This window comes from Grammomys surdaster, unplaced genomic scaffold (genome assembly GCF_004785775.1).
Source record: "Grammomys surdaster isolate TR1022 unplaced genomic scaffold, NIH_TR_1.0 165, whole genome shotgun sequence".
Classification (NCBI taxonomy): Eukaryota; Metazoa; Chordata; class Mammalia; order Rodentia; family Muridae; genus Grammomys; species Grammomys surdaster.
This window is the reverse complement of record NW_021604613.1, coordinates 572,938-593,771: the sequence shown is the minus strand read 5'-3', so window position 1 is coordinate 593,771 and position 20,834 is coordinate 572,938. Positions and strand designations below refer to the sequence as shown.

The window sequence follows — 20,834 nt, the reverse complement described above, 5'->3', positions numbered from 1 at the left end:
TCCCTGATCTTAGTGGGATTGCTTCAAGTTTCTCTCCATTTGGCTTGATGTTGGCTACTGGTTTGCTGTAAATTGTTTTTACTATGTTTAGGTATGGGCCTTGAATTCCTGATCTTTCCAAGACTTTTATCATGAAGGGATGTTGAATTTTGTCAAATGCTTTCTCAGCATCTAGTGAGATGATCATGTGGTTTTTTTTCTTTAAGTTTGTTTATATAGTGGATTACATTGATGGATTTCCGAATATTGGACCATCCCTGCATTCCTGGGATAAAACCTACTTGATCATGATGGATGATTGTTTTGATGTGGTCTTGGAATCGGTTTGCTAGAATTTTATTGAGTATTTTTGCATCGATGTTCATAAGGGAGATTGGTTTGAAGTTCTCTTTCTTTGTCGGGTCTTTGTGGGGTTTGGGTATGAGTGTAATTGTAGCTTCATAGAACGAATTGGGTAGTGTTCCTTCTGTTTCTATTTTGTGGAATAGTTTCAAGAGAATTGGTATTATGTCTTCCTTGAAGGTCTGATAGAATTCAACACTAAAACCATCTGGTTGTGGGCTTTTTTTAGTGGGGAGACTTTTAATGACTGCTGCTATTTCCTTAGGGGATATGGGACTACTTAGGTGGTTTATCTGCTCCTGATTTAACTTTGGTACCAGATATCTGTCTAGGAAGTTGTCCATTTCATCCAGGTTTTCCAGTTTTGTTGAGTATAGGCCTTTGTAGTAGGATCTGATGATTTTTTGAATTTCTTCAGTTTCTGTTGTTATGTCTCCCTTTTCAGTTCTGATTTTATTAATTTGGATACTGTCTCTGTGCCCTCTGGTTAATCTGGCTAAGGGTTTATCTATCTTGTTGATTTTCTCAAAGAACCAGCTCCTGGTTTTATTGATATTTTGTATTGTTCTTTCTGTTTCCATTTGGTTGATTTCAGCCCCGAGTTTGATTATTTCCTGCCTTCTACTCCTCCTGGGTGTATTTGCTTCTTTTTGTTCTAGAGATTTTAGTTGTGCAGTCAAGTTGTTAGTGTGTGCTCTCTCCAGTTTCTTTTTATAGGCACTTAGAGCTATGAGTTTTCCTCTTAGCATTGCCTTCATAGAGTCCCACAAGTTTTGGTATGCTGTGTCCTCATTTTCATTGAATTCTAAAAAGTCTTTAATTTATTTCTTTCTTTCTTCCTTGACCAAGTCATCATTGAGTAGAGAGTTGTTCAGTTTCCATGTGCATGTGGGTTTTCCATTGGTTTTGTCATTATTAAAGGCCAGTCTTAGTCTGTGGTGATCTGATAAAATGCAAGGGATTATTTTAATCTTTTTGTATCTGTAGAGGCCTGTTTTGTGACCAATTATATGGTCTATTTTGGAGAAGATACCATGAGGTGCTGAGAAAAAGGTATATTCTTTTGTTTTAGGATGAAATGTTCTATAGATATCTGTTAAGTCCATTTGGTTCATAACTTCTGTTAATGTCAAAGTGTCTCGGTTTAGTTTCTGTTTCCATGATCTGTCCATTGCTGAGAGTGGGGTGTTGAAATCCCCCACTATTATTGTGTGAGGTGTAATGTGTGTTTTGAGCTTTAGTAAAGTTTCTTTTATGTAGGTGTCCTTGCATTTGGAGCGTAGATGTTCAGAATTGAGAGTTCACCTTGGTAGATTTTTCCTTTGATGAATATGAAGTGTCCTTCCTTATCTTTTTTGATTAATTTTGGATGAAAGTCGATTTTATTTGATATTAGAATGGCTACTCCAGCTTGTTTCTTGGGACCATTGGCTTGGAAAATTGTTTTCCACCCTTTTATTCGGAAGTAATGTCTGACTTTGTCACTGAGGTGCGTTTCTTGTATGCAGCAAAATTCTGGGTCTTGTTTGTGTATCCAGTCTGATAGTCTGCGTCTTTTTATTGGGGAATTGAGACCATTGATGTGAAGAAATATTAAGGAAAAATGATTGTGGCTTCCTGTTATTTTTGTTATTAGAGGTAGAATTATGTTTGTATAGTTATCTTCTTTTGGGGTTGTTGGAAGAATACTTCCTTGCTTTTTCTAGGTTGTAGTTTCCCTCCTTGTGTTGGCGTTTTCCATCAATTATCCTTTGAAGTGCTGGGTTTGTGGGAAGATATTGTGCAAATTTGGTTTTGTCATGGAATATCCTGGTTTCACCAACTATAGTGATTGAGAGTTTTGCTGGGTATAGTAACCTGAGCTGGCAATTGTGTTCTCTTAGGGTCTGTATGATGTCAGTCCAGGCTCTTCTGGCTTTTATAGTCTCTGGTGAGAAGTCTGGTTTAATTCTTATAGGTCTGCCTTTATATGTTACTTGACCTTTTTCCCTTACTGCTTTTAGTATTTTTTCTTTGTTTTGTGCATTTGATGTTTTGATTATTATGTGACGGGAGGTATTTCTTTTCTGGTCTAGTCTATTTGGTGTTCTGTAGACTTCTTGTATGTTTATGGGCATCTTGTTCTTTAGGTTAGGGAATTTTCCTCAATAATTTTGTTGAAGATATTTACTGGCCCTTTAAGTTGGGAATCTTCATTCTCATCTATACCTGTTATCCTTAGGTTTGGTCTTCTCATTTTGTCCTGGATTTCCTGGATGTTTTGAGTTAGGAGATTTTTGCATTTTCTTTGACAACTGTGTCAATATTTTCCACCGTATCTTCTGCATTTGAGATTCTCTCTTCTATCTCTTGTATTCGGTTGGTGATGCTTGGGTCTATGACTCCTGATCTCTTTCTTAGGTTTTCTATCTCTATGGTTGTCTCCCTTTGAGCTTTCTTTATTGTTTCTATTTCCATTTTCAGATCCTGAATGTTTTTGTTTAATTCCTTCTTTGTGTTTTCTTGCATTTCTTTAAGGGATTTCTGTGATTCCTCTTTAAGGGCTTCTACCTGTTTACTTGTACTTTCCTGTACTTCTTTGAGGGAGTTACTTATGTCCTTCTTATAATCCTCTATTATCATCCTGAGAAGTGATTTTAATTCTGAATCCTGCTTTTCAGGTGTGATGGGGTGTCCAGGGCTTGCTATATTGGGAGAACTGGGTACTGATGATGCCAAGAAACTTTGGTTTCTGTTGCTTATGTTCTGTGTTTGCCTTTCACCATCTGGTTAACTCTAGTGTTACCTGCCCTCACTGTATAAGACTAGAGTCTGTATTTCCAGCTATCTTGCTTGTTGCAGAGCTCCTCAGAGTCCAGATGTCTCTGTGGTCTTATGATCCTAATCTCCTGGGTGGAAGAACTCCTGGGACTCAGGCCACCTCTTGGATCCGGAAATCTTTCTGCTCTGGGTGCAGTGGTTCCTCTAGGATGGCTCAGGATAGGATGTCTCACAAGTGCAAACCACTTTGGTGTCTGCTGCTCTGAATGCAGTGGCTTTTCGGCTGCTCTGAGTGCAGTGGTTCCTCTAGGATGGCTCAGGATTCAGTATCTCCACAGGAGCAGACCAACTCTGTGTCTGCCCCAGCCCAAAGGACCAGGCAGGGGCAGAAGGGAAGTGAAATTCCGGAGGGGCAGGCTTTGGGTTGCTGGTGTGTCCTGACTGTCCCTGGCTCCCAGATGTATCTCTGGGGCTTAGGGAGTGAGATTGAGTTCTTACCGGCTGCTCTGAGTGCAGAGGGTCCTCTAGGATGGCTCAGAATTCGGTATCTACACAGGAACAGACCAACTCTATGTCTGCCCCAGCCCAAAGGACCAGCCAGGGGCAGAAGGGAAGTGGAATTCTCTAAGAAAGTCCTTGATACTAGACAAAAGTGTATGCTGGTAAAAGAAAACCAAAAACCAACCAACTAAACCAACAAACAAAATCACAAAAGAACAAACTATTGTCATTAATTTATGTAAATATTTAGTCCTAGAGAAGAATGTGCAGTTGCTGTTTCTTGTTCACCATGTTATCTTGATATAACCACAGAAGCAGTAAGATAATGAGACTGGTGATGAAATAGAAACATAGATATTCTAGACCATGTCAACATTGCTTCTAATTATAATAAAAAAATTGCTCAAATTTAACAGGCAAATCACATGAAACAAAATGCTGACATTTCAAAATTCTTGACAAATGTCAATCCACTCCAACAAATATAGGCTGCACTTAGATTAAGATCTTATCAGGAAAGATGTAGTAATTTCTTGGTATTTATATGAAGAACCCTCAATATAACCTAACAAAACACACCTACTTCTAGTGCACTACATTTAATGTGAAATGTTACTGAGTGAATGAATGTAGAATAAATTTCCACAAGAGGAAAATCACCCTTAATCAATACTTTAATAGTAAACATTATAATTGTATTTACTCATCAAAATATCAATTGACATGTTAAAGAAAACAAAGTAAAATCAGCCACATTTACTCTCATTTTTTGCTGTATGGTTTATTTTTTAATACAATGTGAACTTGCGAATTCCAAAATACCGACAACAAAAAACAGAAGCATAAAATAAAGGCAGTCACTGTCGTCTAACCTGTGATCATGATGTTAGAGCAGCTTTTACGGAATTTCTCAGAATAACTCAGATGCATCCAATTACTATATATGCAATATTTTCTCTGTCCCTGGGCAACCCTTAGACATTAGGGTATATACAAAGATCATCAATCAAGGGGATAATTTAGCCTATTGATCCCACAACACTGCCCCAGAGATCTGAGAAAAGCAAAAGCAACAGCTGTGTTTGGGTACAAGGTGGTCATGGCTTTACCTGATACTCTCAAACAGTTAATAGGAGTGTGCTTTAACCAAGGAATTTAGATTTTTATCAAATAGGAAATGCTCTCTTCCTAATCGGGGTACCTTTTTGTATCTTTAAAATATAATGAATAATGCATATTTATACTATAGATGTGCACTATTAGTGCAAGTAACACTTGAATTTGATAGTCTTCCACATGTGACTATGACTCTAGGTGTTAAAATTACTTGAATTCTCTCATAAAATTTCTATTTCAAATGAAAAATTATCTACATAGTATTACTGTTTTCCAGTATATAAAACTATATTTTATTATATAATAAACAGCCAAACCTAGCCACCCTATGGGAACAAAGATGACAGATACTTGAGGAGAATAAGGATCCTTCATTGGTGGACACTGATGGCGGTGATGATGATGATGATGATAATGATGATGATGACATCATCCATTTCCATAAATGCAAGATCTCTTTTAATCATCTTTTTGACTAAGGAAAGTGAAGCCACCAAGTTTAGTAAGAACTCATCTCTTCCCTTTCCCTTGATAACCTTCACCATTTAATTGCAAGCAAAGCAACAAGAAATGAGTGGAAGGGGAAACCCCGGTAACGAACAAAGAGCAGAGGCCCAGACTCCCTGTCCTGTGAAGGTTTCCAGGTCTTAGCTGATGAAAGACAGATTTTATACTAAATGAAGTTGTGAAGATTTAAAAAAAAATTAGGGGGTTATGCCTTCTAATTGCTAGACCAAGAAAGACTATATGACTCAAAATGACGTAGAGATTTTTTATTTTATTTTTTATGATTAAAAGATGTACAGAGGGTTGTGTATGTATCTCCATTGGTAGTGCGCCTGTCTGGCATACAGGAAGGCCTAGGTTCCATGCCCAGCATAGATAAAAACAGGTGTGGTTGTATAAGACTATAACCTCAGCACATAACACTATTGTTTAACAGCAGAATCAAACTCTCTATGAGTTATTCTTTAGCATATAAGAGTCAGAACTAACAACCAAAACTTGAGGCAAAGTGTTTAGTTAAGTTTTAACCTGGAGGTAGAACAAAATGCTGATAAGTAATTTTCTGACTAGGATAATCATTTAAATTAAACATGAGTGAGGTGAAGGTGAAGAAAGTTAGAGAAGAATGAGACAATGCAGGAATCACAAGCGCCTGTATTTCTTACTTCCCAACGTTGTCCTTCCACTGAGCACATGTGCAAACTCATGTTCAGTTGAACTGGAAAGGAACATAGGTTCTTGAAATTTGTCAATGGAAATAAATCCAAATACCTTTCAAGTGTATATTGAATTCTAGATAGGAGCTTTGGCTTTAAAGCTTTCAGGAAGATAGTTGTAATCAGATCTATGTATTTCAAAAGGTCTGGAGAGATTTATGACCCAGCTGAAGAATCATGATGTAAGTATCTGCCTGCAGACCTTATAGTGTTGTAGGGCTATTTCTCGACTTTGCTACTACAGAACATTTCCCTTTTAGTGGGTTTAAAGTCAGAAGCAAGTTGTAGACATCAAACAATGTTACACTGCTTTTCTTTATTTAGTCTAACAAATAAAATAATGATTTCAGATTAACAGGTTTGAATGAGGTCTGAAAGATCATATTATATAAATTCCCACTAAATACACTAGTCTGCTTACCGCATTCAAGTGTTTGCCTCTCTTATTTCATAAACAATAATTTAATAATCTCTTTATATCTTCACAAAACTATGTGATTTTTTTCTTATGCTAAAATCGGTGGCTTTATAGTTTACATTTATTTGCCCTTCATTACACTAAATGTCATGGTTGAAAATATAATCCTTCAAATAAATAATGAAAAACATTTCTTGTTGCATAAAAATAATTCTCAAACTTGACTTCTGGTCAAAGTGTTTAAAGTTACCCACAGCTTTATTTTTGGTCTGTTCATGTTTTATGTGTCAGAGCTTCATTTGCTCATTTTAGTTCCACCATGGGGATGCTTGGCGAGTAGGCATGGAGACCTGAGTGTAATCCCTAGCACCTCATGAGCAGGTTCATGCCTCCAATCCCAACCCTTGCCATGTGGGAGCCAAATGATCAAAATTCAAGTTCATTCTCCTGGCTACACAGTGAACTTGAGATCAGAAAGGGATACGTGAATCCTAGAACACTCAATGGAGGGGTAGAGTTGGGGAGAATACATTTCACCAAATAAAATAGAACATTAACTCTGTAGTTGCTGGTTCTGAATATCTATTGCCTATACATTAAATAATCACAGTTGATTTTACCGGTGGGTCATTTTTTTTTATTACCCATGACAATTAAGGTCAACTTCTAAAACTTTATATGGAAAATAATGCAATATTTGGATTTTCTATATCTTTCTTTTGCAATTTACAATATCTACCAAAATTTTAATGTAGAATACATCCTAATTGCTCATTTGTGTCTGTTTATTTATAATTGTACCTAATTGTCATCTCTTCCAGCTTTCAATAATCTAGAAATTTGACTAACATTATTTAAGTATTCACTCTAAAATCCCAAGATACAGGTTAAATAGAAGATAGCTCCTATGCAATTTTACAGTACTGCATACAAATGTTAGCAAACATATAATATGTTCACATGTATTGTGAACTAAGCATATTAGTTCTTTTTAATTAGGGTACAATAAAAACATATTAACTAGTAGTAGCTACCAATGTGAATTACTCTAATATAGCCAAATTGCTTTGACAAATAGAAAAAGCACATGTCTTATATGCACTTTATTAGTAAGAATACTGATTTGACTGTCAAATTCTCTTACCTTTCTTCCTGCTGAAAGCACGGTTCATGATGCAGAGCCTCCCAATTGCTCAGCTCAGTAATACCCAGTATCCTGTTAAAAACATAAAGGAAGCATTGATGACTAGCCTCTTCTGTTTGGCAATTGTTTTGTTTGCTTTTTTGAAAAAATGTCTTGGTATGTAGCCCAGTCTGGTTCAAATTCAGAATAATTTTCCTGCCTCAACCTCACAAATGCTGGGGTTACATATGCTCACCACACCAGCTCTCAATGCATTTGAAATTACAAAGCATTTAAAAGGTATTAGATACTCAACTTGCAATAGTCTTGTGACTTATTAAGTCACAAAAGGCAATAAATAATGATAAACTTAAATACCTAATGTAATGAGGGACAAGGTTAAGTGCAATGTCAGCTGAAACTTCTCCAAGGCATGCATATTGTTTATTATATTTATCTGTAAATTTAAGGAAGAAGATTATTTTTCTTCTGAACTTGGAAATCAAAGCAGTCAAGCTTGGATTTCTTAACAACCAAGATAGATAGGAAAAAACTTATTATGCTTTTAAAACAAAATCATTTTATACATACATTTACACATACAACAACTTGTCTAAGGGACTATTTGTTCTGCAAAAGGGGCTATCCATCTCAGACACTTCATTTAATTATTCAGCCAATGTTTTCATGTAAAAATTATTTCAATATAACATTCAGACATATCACAAAATAACAGTTTATGGGGAAGTTAATGTTAGAATCTCTATTTGAAGGTTCATGGGAGTGTTATTTTTTTATGAATATGGAAGTAACATCTCTTTAAGAAGGTAGACATTTTTTACACTAATTTATTTATTTATTTATTCATTCATTCATTCATTCATTCATTCATTCACTTTACAGCCTTATAACAGCTTCTCTCCCTCCTCTCCTCCCAGTCTCACCCTCATACCCCCTCCTCCATTCTCCTATCCCCTTTTCCTTAGAGAAGGGGAGGCTTCCCATGGGCACCAACCCAAACTAGTATATCAAATCACAGCAGGACTAGCTGCCTTCTCTCCCATTCAAGGCAGTTCAGCTACTAGAAAGGAATACAAAGATAGGCAACAGAGTTAGAGACATCCTCCATTGAACATCTGCTACATATGTGTGCAGGGCTAGGTCTAGTTCATGCCTCTTCTTTGTCTCAGTGTCTGATAGCCTGCACTGGCACAGGTTAGTTTACTCTGTAGGTCTTCTTGTAATGTCCTTGATAACTCTGGATCCCTCAATCCTTTCCCCTACTCTTCAACAAATCTCTGGGGTATTGTTTGGCTGTGGGTCTCTGGATCTGTTTCTGTCAGCTGCTGGATGAAGTCTCAGGAGACAATGGATAACATACATGTGGTTCATTTACACAATGGAATACTACTCAGCTATTAAATTTGCAGGCTAAAAGATATAACTAGAAAATATCATGAATGAGGTAACCCAGACCCAGAAAGACATGCATGGTATGTATTCACTTATGAATGGATAGTAGGTAGAGTAAAACCTGGTTACAATCCACAAACCCAAAGATGCTAAGTAAAAAGGGACATCTTGAGAATCTCACTCAAAAGGGGAAAAAGAATAGACATATGAAGTATAGGGAGGGAGGGAACTGTGTAGAAGAGGAGTAGGGAGAATAATAGGCAGGAATCAGTAGTAGGGAGAAAGGAAGGCTGGGAAAGAGAATGGAAATCAATATGGAGGTGTGACCCCTAGGACCAGGGAAGCTTCTGGGTGTCTATGGGATTGACCCTAGCTAAGACCTCTACCAAAGTGGTATATGGAGTCTAAAGAGGCTACCTCATGTAGCCAGGTAGAACTTTCAGTAGAGGGAGGGGGATACCATCCCACCCATAAAACCTCCAATCTAAAATGTGTCCTGCCTACAAGAAGTACAAGGATAAAAATGGAGCAGAGATTGAGGCAATGGCCAACCAATGACTAGCCAAAAGTGAGACACAGCTCAAGAGAGAGAGTCAATTCATGATGATATTAATGATACTCTTCTATGCTTGTAGACAGGAGCCTAGGATAACTGTCTTCTAAGGCAAACATTCTTAAACTGATATTGCATAGGCCTTCATTTTTAGTAGGACTATAGTGCTGCCTCAATATTCTTTCACAACTTGGACAATTATTTTTGTCATTACTTCAATCATATGATGTTAAAATACCTGATTAATAATTTGCTTCCATAGCAATCCTTACTCACAGAAATCATTGAATGGGAAGTCATGAGCTTAAGTGAAGAGCCTAGCTCTGTGTACCATTGTCTTTAAAATGATAAAAAGAGAGGGCAACTCAAGGGGAAAAGTTTTTCCTTAGCCTGTTCATTGATACCAAAAACTCAGTTAGCAAAACCAAAAGACCAAGAGCCAACTATGACTCTGGAAACATTTCCCCGACCGTATTTCTAAACTCAGTCTCATCATTCCTTGTGATAATTGTATCAAGCCTTTCATCCTGACAGTGTCAGTCAGCATAGAAGCTACTATTCAGTAGTAGCTACCACTCAGAATCTACTAGTAGTCAATAGAAGCTAGTGAGTCAACACTCAGACATCTCTCATCAATTTCATCTTTTAAATAATTAATTCATAGTGGAATTTCTAGTCCAGAGTATTATAGCACAGTCATATCTGAACAAACTCTCCTGAAACCAAAATATAAAACTAACACAGAAAGTCTAGAGGTACCTGCAGAATAACAACCATTACATAGAAGAGAACAGCAAGGAGATAAACTAATTTCTAAGAGAATTACATTAGTAAGAAATTTTTCATGTTATCAGTGGAGAATGAGTAAAGTCAAAATTAAAGCTTACACTTAAAAGGAAGACCTGTCAGAATGAAACTGTTCCCAAGAAAATTCTTATTTCCAATGTATACACAAGAATATATTAAAGATATATTCAGGAGTGCAAAAAAGACAGTAAAGCAAAACAAATCCAAAATAAAGAGAAAAATTAATGAAAACTATCCCAGAAGAAGAAAGATGGTATACGTCTCAGGGATGCATTTGAATTTACTCTCATGTGAAGAAACAAAGGTAAAAATCAAAGAATTGTTAATTAGAGATAGATACATATTTCCAACGTTCTAGTAGTAATTAGTGGCAGATAAGAAATTAATATGAAAAGAGTGTATAACTTAAAATACAGGCATAGAAATTAGACTAAAATTGAGAAGGAAAGGCCATAAAGATGAAAAAGAAGGAGCTTGAGGAGGAAGAAGAGAAGAGGAGGAGGAGGAAGAGGAGCAGGAGGAAGAGAAGGAGGAGGAAGAGAAGGAGGAGGAAGAGGAGGAGGAGAAGAAAGGACTTCAGAGAGAGAGAGACAGACATAGAGACAGAGAGACAGAGAGACAGAGAGAGACAGAAAGAGAAGAAATTCTAAACTGTAGGAAAATTTCAAGTAGCTAAATACTTCTTGAAGTCAGAGAGGTGAGGAGGGGAGGGAATACTGAAGGGAAAAAGGCTGAGAACTTTCCAAATCTGGTGAAATCTATAGACCCACAGACCCAAGAAGCTCAACAAACCCTACATGGTGCATTCCTGCTTAAATCTTCCAATGGAAAAATAAATTCAAAAGCATCCAATGACAAGGAAGGAGTAAGGACAACAGAGTAGGAGATGGGTGGGAGAGGCTGGAGAGGGGAGAGGAGAGAAACATAGACTTTAGATCTAATTAGACTCTTTTTACCTTATGTTTACTTTACAACCTATAAACACCAGATGGAATACAAAGCACACTTTATATTTAATTTACTTTATAAGTGAAATATCTAAAGCCATCTAAAGTTAACCAATATTGCTTAAATAAACACCATAGTCATGTCTGAATATTATAGGCTAGAAATTAAACCACTGGTATTTATAAGCTGGTTTAGAAGTTTTAAATTGGACAATCTTATAAGGAAAAGCAGTTCTCACCTCCAAAAGTTGCAAAGGACTTTATTGGAATTGATTTACCCTTTACAGTAGAAAAGACAGTGTACAGCCCTTGACTGTGTACAGCCCTTAAAGAAGAAGGTTACCTTTACATAGACAAGACAGGGATGGTTAAAGAGAGCATGAAAAAGGTCAGAGAAGGCCCTGAGAAAAGACAGAGAGAAAGAGAAAGATGAGAGCTGGTACAAGAATTGGTTTTCAACCTCTCCATGGTTGTCAACCCTACTTCCTCCCGTCTTCAGACCAAATAATAACCCAAAATAATTGGGTTATTTTTGCTTACTTCTTTTGGTCTCTGGGCCTTAAATAGGCTGACTAGCTTTGTGAAACAACAAATAAATAGCTTGGTAGTAAAACCTATTCAGATACATTATCATAAGTTAGCTATGGAGGACCACGAGACTCAAGATGAGGTTGTTACTCGATCTAAGGTGTTCCCAAAACCCATCTCCACCCAACCTATAAGAGGGGACTTCTGCCCCTAGACCAAGCAAAAAGGAGCCACCCACAACCTCCTATGACTGGTGATCTGAATTCTTGCTTAGGCTGCGAGGCTAAGCACTGCATAAATATAAATAAAAGATAAAAATATCTCCCTGGGTTCCCTGAGGGACAAGCCTGACTGCATAGGGGTTGATGTCAAAAGTATCCCCTCTCCAGGAAAAAGACATCAGGAGGGGTACGGCCCTCATGCCTCACTGGACAACGACAGGGGGACCAGAGCCATTACAAGGTCCCCTTCAATTACTGGAGGTCAGGCCTTTATCCCCACCTTCGCAAGATTAGAATCACCACAGCCCTTCTATACTGAGAGAAAGGAGATGTCAGGGGCAGCCCTGCTTATACACTGAAGGCCTAAAATCAGCCATAGGCCTAAAAATCAGCAATAGGCCTGTCATACATGTATACTAACACCAAGTCTTTGGTCTCTGTGGAAAAACATTGAAACAGATGGCTATAAGCTATTGTAAACAGGCAGCTTTTGTGGAAATTTACCAGCCTGAGTAGTCATAGACCTTGTAAATAGATAGCCTGGGCAGACAATACCAACTTAGATAAGGTCAAGCAAGTCATAGGCAGAGTCATAGTGACTTGTCCTCTGAACCTTCACCCAGCCGATACCCGGTTCTGATGATATCTGTATTCCCCCTGAACACCCACGCTCCAGTGTCATCCCCTTCCCCATGTCCTGCTTTTTTGTGTTTATGACTCCTGTGTGAATAAGTAAAAATTATGATTTGATTAAAAAAAAGAAAAAAAGAATCATTTAAATAAATGACTAGTAAAAGTTAACATTAAAAAACTATGATTTGATTTTTAAAAAGTTAAAAAAGTAAAAGATAAAGTTATCCTTGACAGTAAAAAAAAAAAAAGAAAAAAGAAAGAAAGAAAAGAAAAGCAGTTCTCTGCTTAAATTCCAATCATATTGGTATGACTATGGAAACTAGATGTAGATTTAATATTATAATTCATAAAATGGTACTGGGTTTCACTTTTATCCTTGTGATTTCATTTGTAATCAATGTTCCAGGAACTGTTTTGAAGTATTAAACGTGAGTGAATGAGTCACAAACTGAGTAAAACATACATGGCACCAACAGATTTAAGTAATTTATTAAAATCTTGTTGTTTACAAAAACATTGTAATTCATGTGGTCAGTATTCAGTTATAGATTGGAAGGTAAATTTGGTGAAATAAAAATAAAAGGGTGTTTTGTGAATAATAAAAATACATTTAAATTGTACTCTCAGACCTTTTATACACTTGTGAAAATGCTAGTCTGTCAGGCAGTTGTTAAAGAATACCAGGCAATCTAAAAGTCTGAATTAACTCTACTCTCCAAAGAGATCCAAGAGGACATTGGAATTATTGGAACCTGCTACTGTGCGAAGAATAATAGCTTCCTAAGTCCTGCTAGCACAACACTGGTAGTTTGTGATGCTTGCCTGGATTTACTTAGTGTCTGCTGTAAAGGTTCTTTGCTGTAAAGGTTCTTTGCTGAAATTCTCCAATAGTAAGAGATGTTCTAACATGTTCTGCAACAATTATGGGGACACAGAAATGACTAAGAGGAACATCTGGGTTCTTTGTTTAATGAATGAAACAGAAAAATGATAACATGCACCCTATCCTTTGGGGCATTTAAATTCATGAAATTAAAAGGCTTAATTAATTTTGATAACAAGATTTTGGTTTGGTATATACCAAATATACGAAGTCATACGAAGTATATACAAAGTCATTTCTGCAGCTATAGCCCTCTCATTGTACAGTCAGAACTTGGCCCAATGCTGTCATAAAAGTTTTGTAGCTATCCAATGACTAGAACATGCTGCTTCTATTCTGTTATCAGTTGGGAGGGGCATCCACCACTCATACTCCATGTGAGGACATAAAGGTCCATGCACCCTTAGGACCAGAAAGTGACATAAGGTCAGAGCAGCCTTTTTCATGTCAATATAAATTTAATCCTTATATTAGTACTTCATGGTCTGTTATCCTGAGATAAACTTCTCAGGCTCTGGCCATGTTTCAGCAGTCACATGTTGAGCCTTTCATTATGATTCTTTCCAATGTCAACCAAACTGGTTTCTTCCTTGGGTTTTCATTACAAAGTTGTGTCCTAAATGAAAGAGTCAGCTACCTTTCTATAAAATAAGATTATTACACAGAAAATAATGATACTAACAAAAATATTCTCAAAGACTAATGAAATATATAATAAGTTATCTATGCTGAAACAAATATTTATGGCATACTTGACTTGTGCAGACTGTGGAAGACGGAAGACCTTAAATGTGATGTTCCCTTTTGAACCACAAACTTTGAAGTTCTTTGCAGAAATGCCACATGATACTTTTTTTCTCAATTTAATAAAAGCATCTTATCATAATAAACTCACAAAAACATGAAAGAGCTTCAGAATGACCATTACAAGCTTATAGAAATTCCCTTAGATGTAAAGAACTTGGGTCTGTGCAAAAGTTTGAGATTGTCTTTTTGCTAGTTTTTAAAACATTGCTAGAAAACATATTTTATCCAACTTATATGGGTGTCCAAAATAATGGAATTCATTTCCCTGAGATGGAATCAAGGCATAGAATCAAAGAAGTCTTCATATACTCATAGAAGGAAGCCACACTTTTCTGACAGTTGGGAACAAAGCAGTATTATTGGCCAGGCCTTTGCTTAGCACTACTTGGACATAGTGAACAATACCTTCTGCTTCTGCCATTGCTACCATGACCACTTTCCTTTCAACCTCAGTGTGAACATAGTAAGCTGAAATAAGTCAATTTTTTACTTTGCTTACTTATTAATGTTTCAGTTGTAACTGACAATTTTTTTCTCCTCAGAAATCTCTTCATCGGCTCACCACATACTTGGAAAAAATTTTACTTGACCCTAGGCCTGTGATTCAGGCAACCAATCAAATGTCAAGATATTCTCCCTTCTCTTCCTTCCTCCCTTCCTTTCTTTGTTTCTTCCTTCCTTTCTCTTTTTCTTTGATTCTTTCTTCTTTTAAAATTATTTATTAGTAGTAGTTAGTGTGAGAATGATCATTTAAAATAAAACAAGAACAATTTTTATTTTTTATTTTTTCAAAGTATTTCTTATTTTCTTTTGTGACTTCATGGGAAATGGTAGCAATTAAAACATTGGGAAGTTAGGCACAGAAAAATCAAAAGTTGCTACAGTTCAAGTAGATACAAAGATATTGAGAAGGAAATCTATACCAGGTAGTCTGTCTGAAAGTCATTTAGGATACTAAGTATTTTTTTTTCTTTTATTCCTTTTACAACCCAGGCATTGCCTACCTCCTGATCTGCCTTACTACAGTTCTTTATCTCAATTCTCTTCCCCCATTTCCAAGAGGATTTTCACCTCCCTTCCCCTGCTAGGCATCCCCACTCCCTGGGGCCTCAAGTCTCTCCAGGGTTAGACACATCTTCTCCCACTGAGGCTAGATTAGGCAGTCCTCTGCTGTATATGTGTCAGGTGTTGGAGGTGGGTTGGACCAGCTCATGTATGCTGCCTGGTTGTTTGTGCAGTGTTTGAGAGATTTCAGGGGTCCTGGTTAGTTGAGCATGCCAGTCTTCCAATAGGGTTACCTCCTCCTCATCTTTTTCCGGTTTTTCCCTAATTCAACCACAGGGGTCCCTGACTTCATTCCCATTGTTGAGTGTAAGTATATGCATCTGTCTCAGTCATTTTGGGCCTCTCAAAGGACAGTCATGCTAGGCTCATGTTTGTAAGCACACCATAGCATCAGTAGTAGTGTCAAGCCTTGGAGTCTCCCCTTGAGCTAAATATTAATTTGGACCTGTCACTGGACCCACTTTCTCTCAGTCCCTTCTCCATTTTTGTCCCTGCAGTTCTTTTACACAGGACCAATTCTGTGTCAGAGTTTTCGATTGTGGGATAACAGCTCCAACCCTCCACTTGATGCCCTGTCCTTCTACTGGAGGTAGAGGACTCTACTGGAAGACTCTACAAGTTCCCTCTCTCCACTTTAGGGGATTTCATTTGAGGTCCCTCTCTTTGAGTCCTAAGAGTCTCTCATGTCCCAGGTATCTGGTATTTTCTAGTGAATCTCCCTACCTCTCACCCTCCCCCTAGGTTGCATATTTTCATTCATTCTGCTGGCCCTCAGGGCTTCTCTCCTGTATCCCCTTCCCATACCTGATCATGTTCCCCCTTTCCCCTTCCCTTCCCCTCTCCCACTCAGATTCCTACCACACAGCTAATATCAAGTTAAATGGAGAGATACTTGAAGCAATACCACTAAAATCAAGGACAAGACAAGGCTGCACACTCTTACCGTACCTATTCAATACAGTACTAGAAGTTCTAGTTAGAGCAATTAAACAACAAAAGGAGATCTTCATTCTCTTTTCAAGTCCAAACACAGAGAATACCATTTCCCAGGTGGTTTAATGAAGTTAAAGATTCTTGCTTTGTACTCAGAAACAATTTCGAACCTACACACCCCTATTCTGAACCACTTGTGCCCCAGGTTCCACTGAAAAACATCTGCTTCCTAATATTAATCAAATTTCATTAATCTCTCTTTGGCCAAGGATTTGAGGATGTGGAACTCACTCATAATCCCATCATCCCCAGCATTTCCTTCCAGGACTACTGATGTGAATATGAAACATTCTCAGATCTGCCTCTCAAGTCACAGCTTTTTGTTCCTCAGCCTATCCTGTACCCTGTACTCTGTACCCTGCACCTGGCACCCTGTACCCTGTACCCTGCACCCTGTACCCTGCACCCTGTACCCTGCACCCCGCACCCTGCACCCTGCACCCTGCACCCTGCACCCTGTACCCTGCACCCCGCACCCTGTACCCTGTATCCTGCAACCTGTACTCAATTTTTTCCACCCTTCTTTATATTTGCTCACATTGTGACTGACTTGTTACCTCAATCATGTTTGTCCTCCCTTAGAGAAATAATTCCCTCAACACCTTCTTCTTACTTAAGGCTAGATTTCTTTTTCACATAACTAACCATTTGAACATGTTTAGAAAACTGTCTGGCAACAAACCTCAACCTACTCTTTGAACTAATTTGAAAAACCTTCCTTTTAGGACATCCAATCGAATGAAGCAACTATTTTATTCTTGGACTAATGAGTATGCTCATATCTCTACAACAAGCCATGAAATTCATTAGAAAATGATGCTTTAGAAAAACACATGAATCTGAATGCTAACAGTTTGCTCTTTTTTCATCCTTAGCATGTAGCTAATATATTTACAAAATATTAGTTGAATTCCAAGCCATAGGAACTGTTTATTAAAACAGTACAAAGTCTAAAATTTGCTGAAAATATTTAACAGTTTAAAAATGTGTTATTTTGAAAATATATTCAAGATAAATAAAGTTCATTTATTTATCAGTATTTAGTACAAGAATCCAAGAGATCCCTGAGGTGAAACTGACCTTAAAGCTTCTTGTCTGAGGACTAGCTTTCATGGTACCAGAAGAAACTATGCTCACTTCCAAGGGAGGGAAGTAATCAAAATCCTAGCCAGCTATGACACCTATGAACCACATCAATAGCCATTGTGACATAAAATCCTATGGAACAATAATAGCAACATACTTTGCTATTATTATTATTTTTATTACCAATGACTTAAGACCCACACAACATAGGGAAATCACACAATACTGAAAAACTAGCTAACTACTCAGTGCAGGTATTATTAGGAGAACCTACAACTGTCACTTTACTAAACCATTCCCTACTCACAATCTATTTGTCTTTATCTCCACAGATGACTGAAGTCCCCTCAAGGAAAATTACCTTTGCAACAGATGGAGAACACTAAAGAAAACCATAAATAATCAAATGTAGCATTGTGGAGCCCAGTCCCACTGGATATATCCACAAGATACTACTGAACAATATGGCTTAGGGAACATGGCAGATGAGAGGTAGGAATATTGTTAAGAGCCAGAGGATCAGCTTGATGCTCCAGCATAGGGGAATGGTAGGGCAGTAAGGCAGAGTGGGAGGGTGGGTGGGTGGGGCAGCACCCTCAGAGAAGCAGGGGTGATGCGATGGGTGTTTGTGGAAGGGAAACCGGGAAGGGGAATAATATTTGAAATGCAAAATAAATAAAATGATGAATTAAAAAAAAAGAAATGCTAAGAGCAAGAGAAATAGTCTTCAAGAAGAGCACAACAATTAGGATCTATATATATGTAAAGTTATATACAGATTGACCAGGCTGTGTTTAGAAATACACACATGCATGCACACACACGTGCGCACACACACAAACACACATAGATGCTCACAGGCACACAAATACACAAAGTAATTCATGTAAAAGGAGGCTATGAATTTGAAAGAGAGCAACAAAGGATAGTATATAAAACAGTTCAGGATGAGAAAAGGTAAGAGAAAATGATATAATTTCAAAACAAATATAAGAAATAATTAAAAATGAAAGAAATAAAAAATAAGTCTGTCCTTATAAATATATCACATATTAAAATACAAATATACAAGTAAAGACAGTGAACTTTTTTTGAAGTTGTTTCTAGTAAATTAACTAGTAAGGATAGCAGTGGTAATTCTCTAACTTAAGAAATGCTTCCACTAAAGGAACATATTCAAACCATAGAGATGTTGAAATGTATACAAAATGAACAATCAGTTAGTGGCTTTGTTTTCAAACAAATGTTTCATTCAATTCAAGTAAATGTTATAATTGTCCTAGCCTTATTAAGGGGATAACAAATGACTATAAAGAATTAGAGTGATATGCTTTATTTAAGCTTAACATTTCATTGAAATAAATCCCAAAAATGAAAAGAAAATTAGACTGTATCAACATTTAATATACTGTAAAATTAATAAGACTTTAAAAACCATTTTTCATTTTATATTTTAATGCGAATGATTTAATTTTTATTTTTCCATTACCTCACATCCATCAAATAAGGTTTCTAAATAGATATAAAGGACACATTTCATGTTTCTAATAGAAGCTTTTTTAAAAGAATATCCTTGATACATTCTCTAATAAATTATAAAGAGATCACTCTCTAGCCTGTGATAAACAACATGTCAGTTTGATTAGCATCATCACTTATTTATTGATAGCTTTAAAAATATTTTTTTAGGAGCTGGGAATGTATCTCTGAGGTTAAATTGTGCCTACAATTCACGAGATTCAAGGTTGGGTCCCTAATAATATATACAGACAAATACACACACACACAGAGAGAGAGAGAGAGAGACACGCACACAGACACACAAACACACACACAGACACACAGACACACCTATTTATATATGCACACATTCATACATGTATTAGGTACTTTATGTCAACAAATTTAAAGAAAAAGTGTTTTTGTGACTAAGAAAAGAATAAGTTACAAATAAGTGAACTAGATATAGCATTTTTAAAAGCATCAGTTAAGAAAATACTAATGGATAGCAACCTATACCTGGAGAAATTCAAGAATCACTGCATTTAACTGAGAATTTGAAAATACTTGTTCTTTAAAGCAGGCAAGGGTGGGGAGGTGGGAGTGGGTGAGTGGGTGGGGGTACATCCTCATAGAAGCAGGAGGGGGGATAGGATAGGATGGGGATGAAATGGGGAAAGGGAATCACATCTGAAATGTAAATAAAATATCCAATAAAAAAAAGAAAAAAACCTGGAGAGGCAAACTAGAACAATATACTAAGAATCCACTTAAAAATCATAGAAAATGGACAAAAGATAAAAATCTTCAATTTGTAGTCATATAAACTGAGCATCTTGAAGCAAATAAGCAGATGTTACTGGTATCAGAAAGTGCAAATTTAAACTACCTTAACTCTCACAAACTTAACAGGCAATGTATTCTACCACTGGTGTTGAAAAAAAAAAGATCGTAATACATGGTTTTACTTCAATCAAATCATCATTTGAACTTCAAATCGACAGATACCAGTGAGATCGTTAATAGTGTACATTTCCAAAGATTCCCACTGTCCACTTAAAACAGGAATGTGGACTACTGGTTTCACATTGGAGAATAAACTTTTTCAGTTATTTCTAAAGAACAACTAGAGTGAAGCATAACTGAGGCACGACAGTTGTTTTCAAGCATTGTTGTTGACAATCTCTCATTACAATAGCTTATTTGAAGAACAATATACAGTACATAAACAAATTTACTATTCGTATACATGTAAATCACAATCTCCGTTATACAAACAGACTTCACACAGGCCCAAACATAGTATTTGTGAAATATTTCAACACAGTGTTCAGTATGGTACAAAATAGTTGATATCTAGAAGTCAATCTCCAGCAGAGGGAGTAAGAAAAATGTTTTAGTTGTATATGTAATCCTATGCAGTATAGTCACCTTAAAGTAACACAACTGAATGAATGCATAAAAACATTAACAAAACATAGAAAAAATATGACTTCAACAACTAAGGTGAACCACATAATTAATTGCAAAATTAAATGCTTATGTACAAACAAATAATGATTTTAATTCCAAAAAATGTTCATTGAATAACTGTGGCAAATGTGAAGAAAGGGAAAAAAATGGCATGAAACATCAAAACACTGGAAAAACATAGTGGCCTCCTATGGAACTAATCAATACTAATTGTTTCCAGTGACCTAAGAATAAACACTTCATGGCTGAAGTTTGCTATTCTAACTGAGTGGCCCAACAGGGTATCCAAAATCATGTGATACATTTGAATTGGGATCAGAGCCTGGTCTTTGAAGACAGGAAAAGGCTCTGTTGATGCTAGGGAACCACAGGTGCCAAACCCAAAGCCATCTAGACTAGGACAGAGCTCAAGAGCCATCCAGAGACTGCTCCACCTAGGGAT

At 36.8% G+C, this 20,834-nt stretch overlaps 1 protein-coding gene across 2 annotated transcripts in view; it reads right to left on the bottom strand.

Annotated features, from left to right (window-relative positions):
- The window catches only part of Gulp1 (GULP PTB domain containing engulfment adaptor 1), a 254,929-nt gene that overhangs the window by 101,448 nt on the left and 132,647 nt on the right, over window positions 1–20,834 (bottom strand). For both annotated transcript variants that reach the window (XM_028765828.1, XM_028765827.1), the window contains exon 2: window positions 7,505–7,576. In XM_028765828.1, the coding sequence (XP_028621661.1) occupies window positions 7,505–7,532 (28 nt within the window). In that variant the 5' untranslated portion in view covers window positions 7,533–7,576. The remainder of the gene's footprint in view (window positions 1–7,504; window positions 7,577–20,834) is intronic.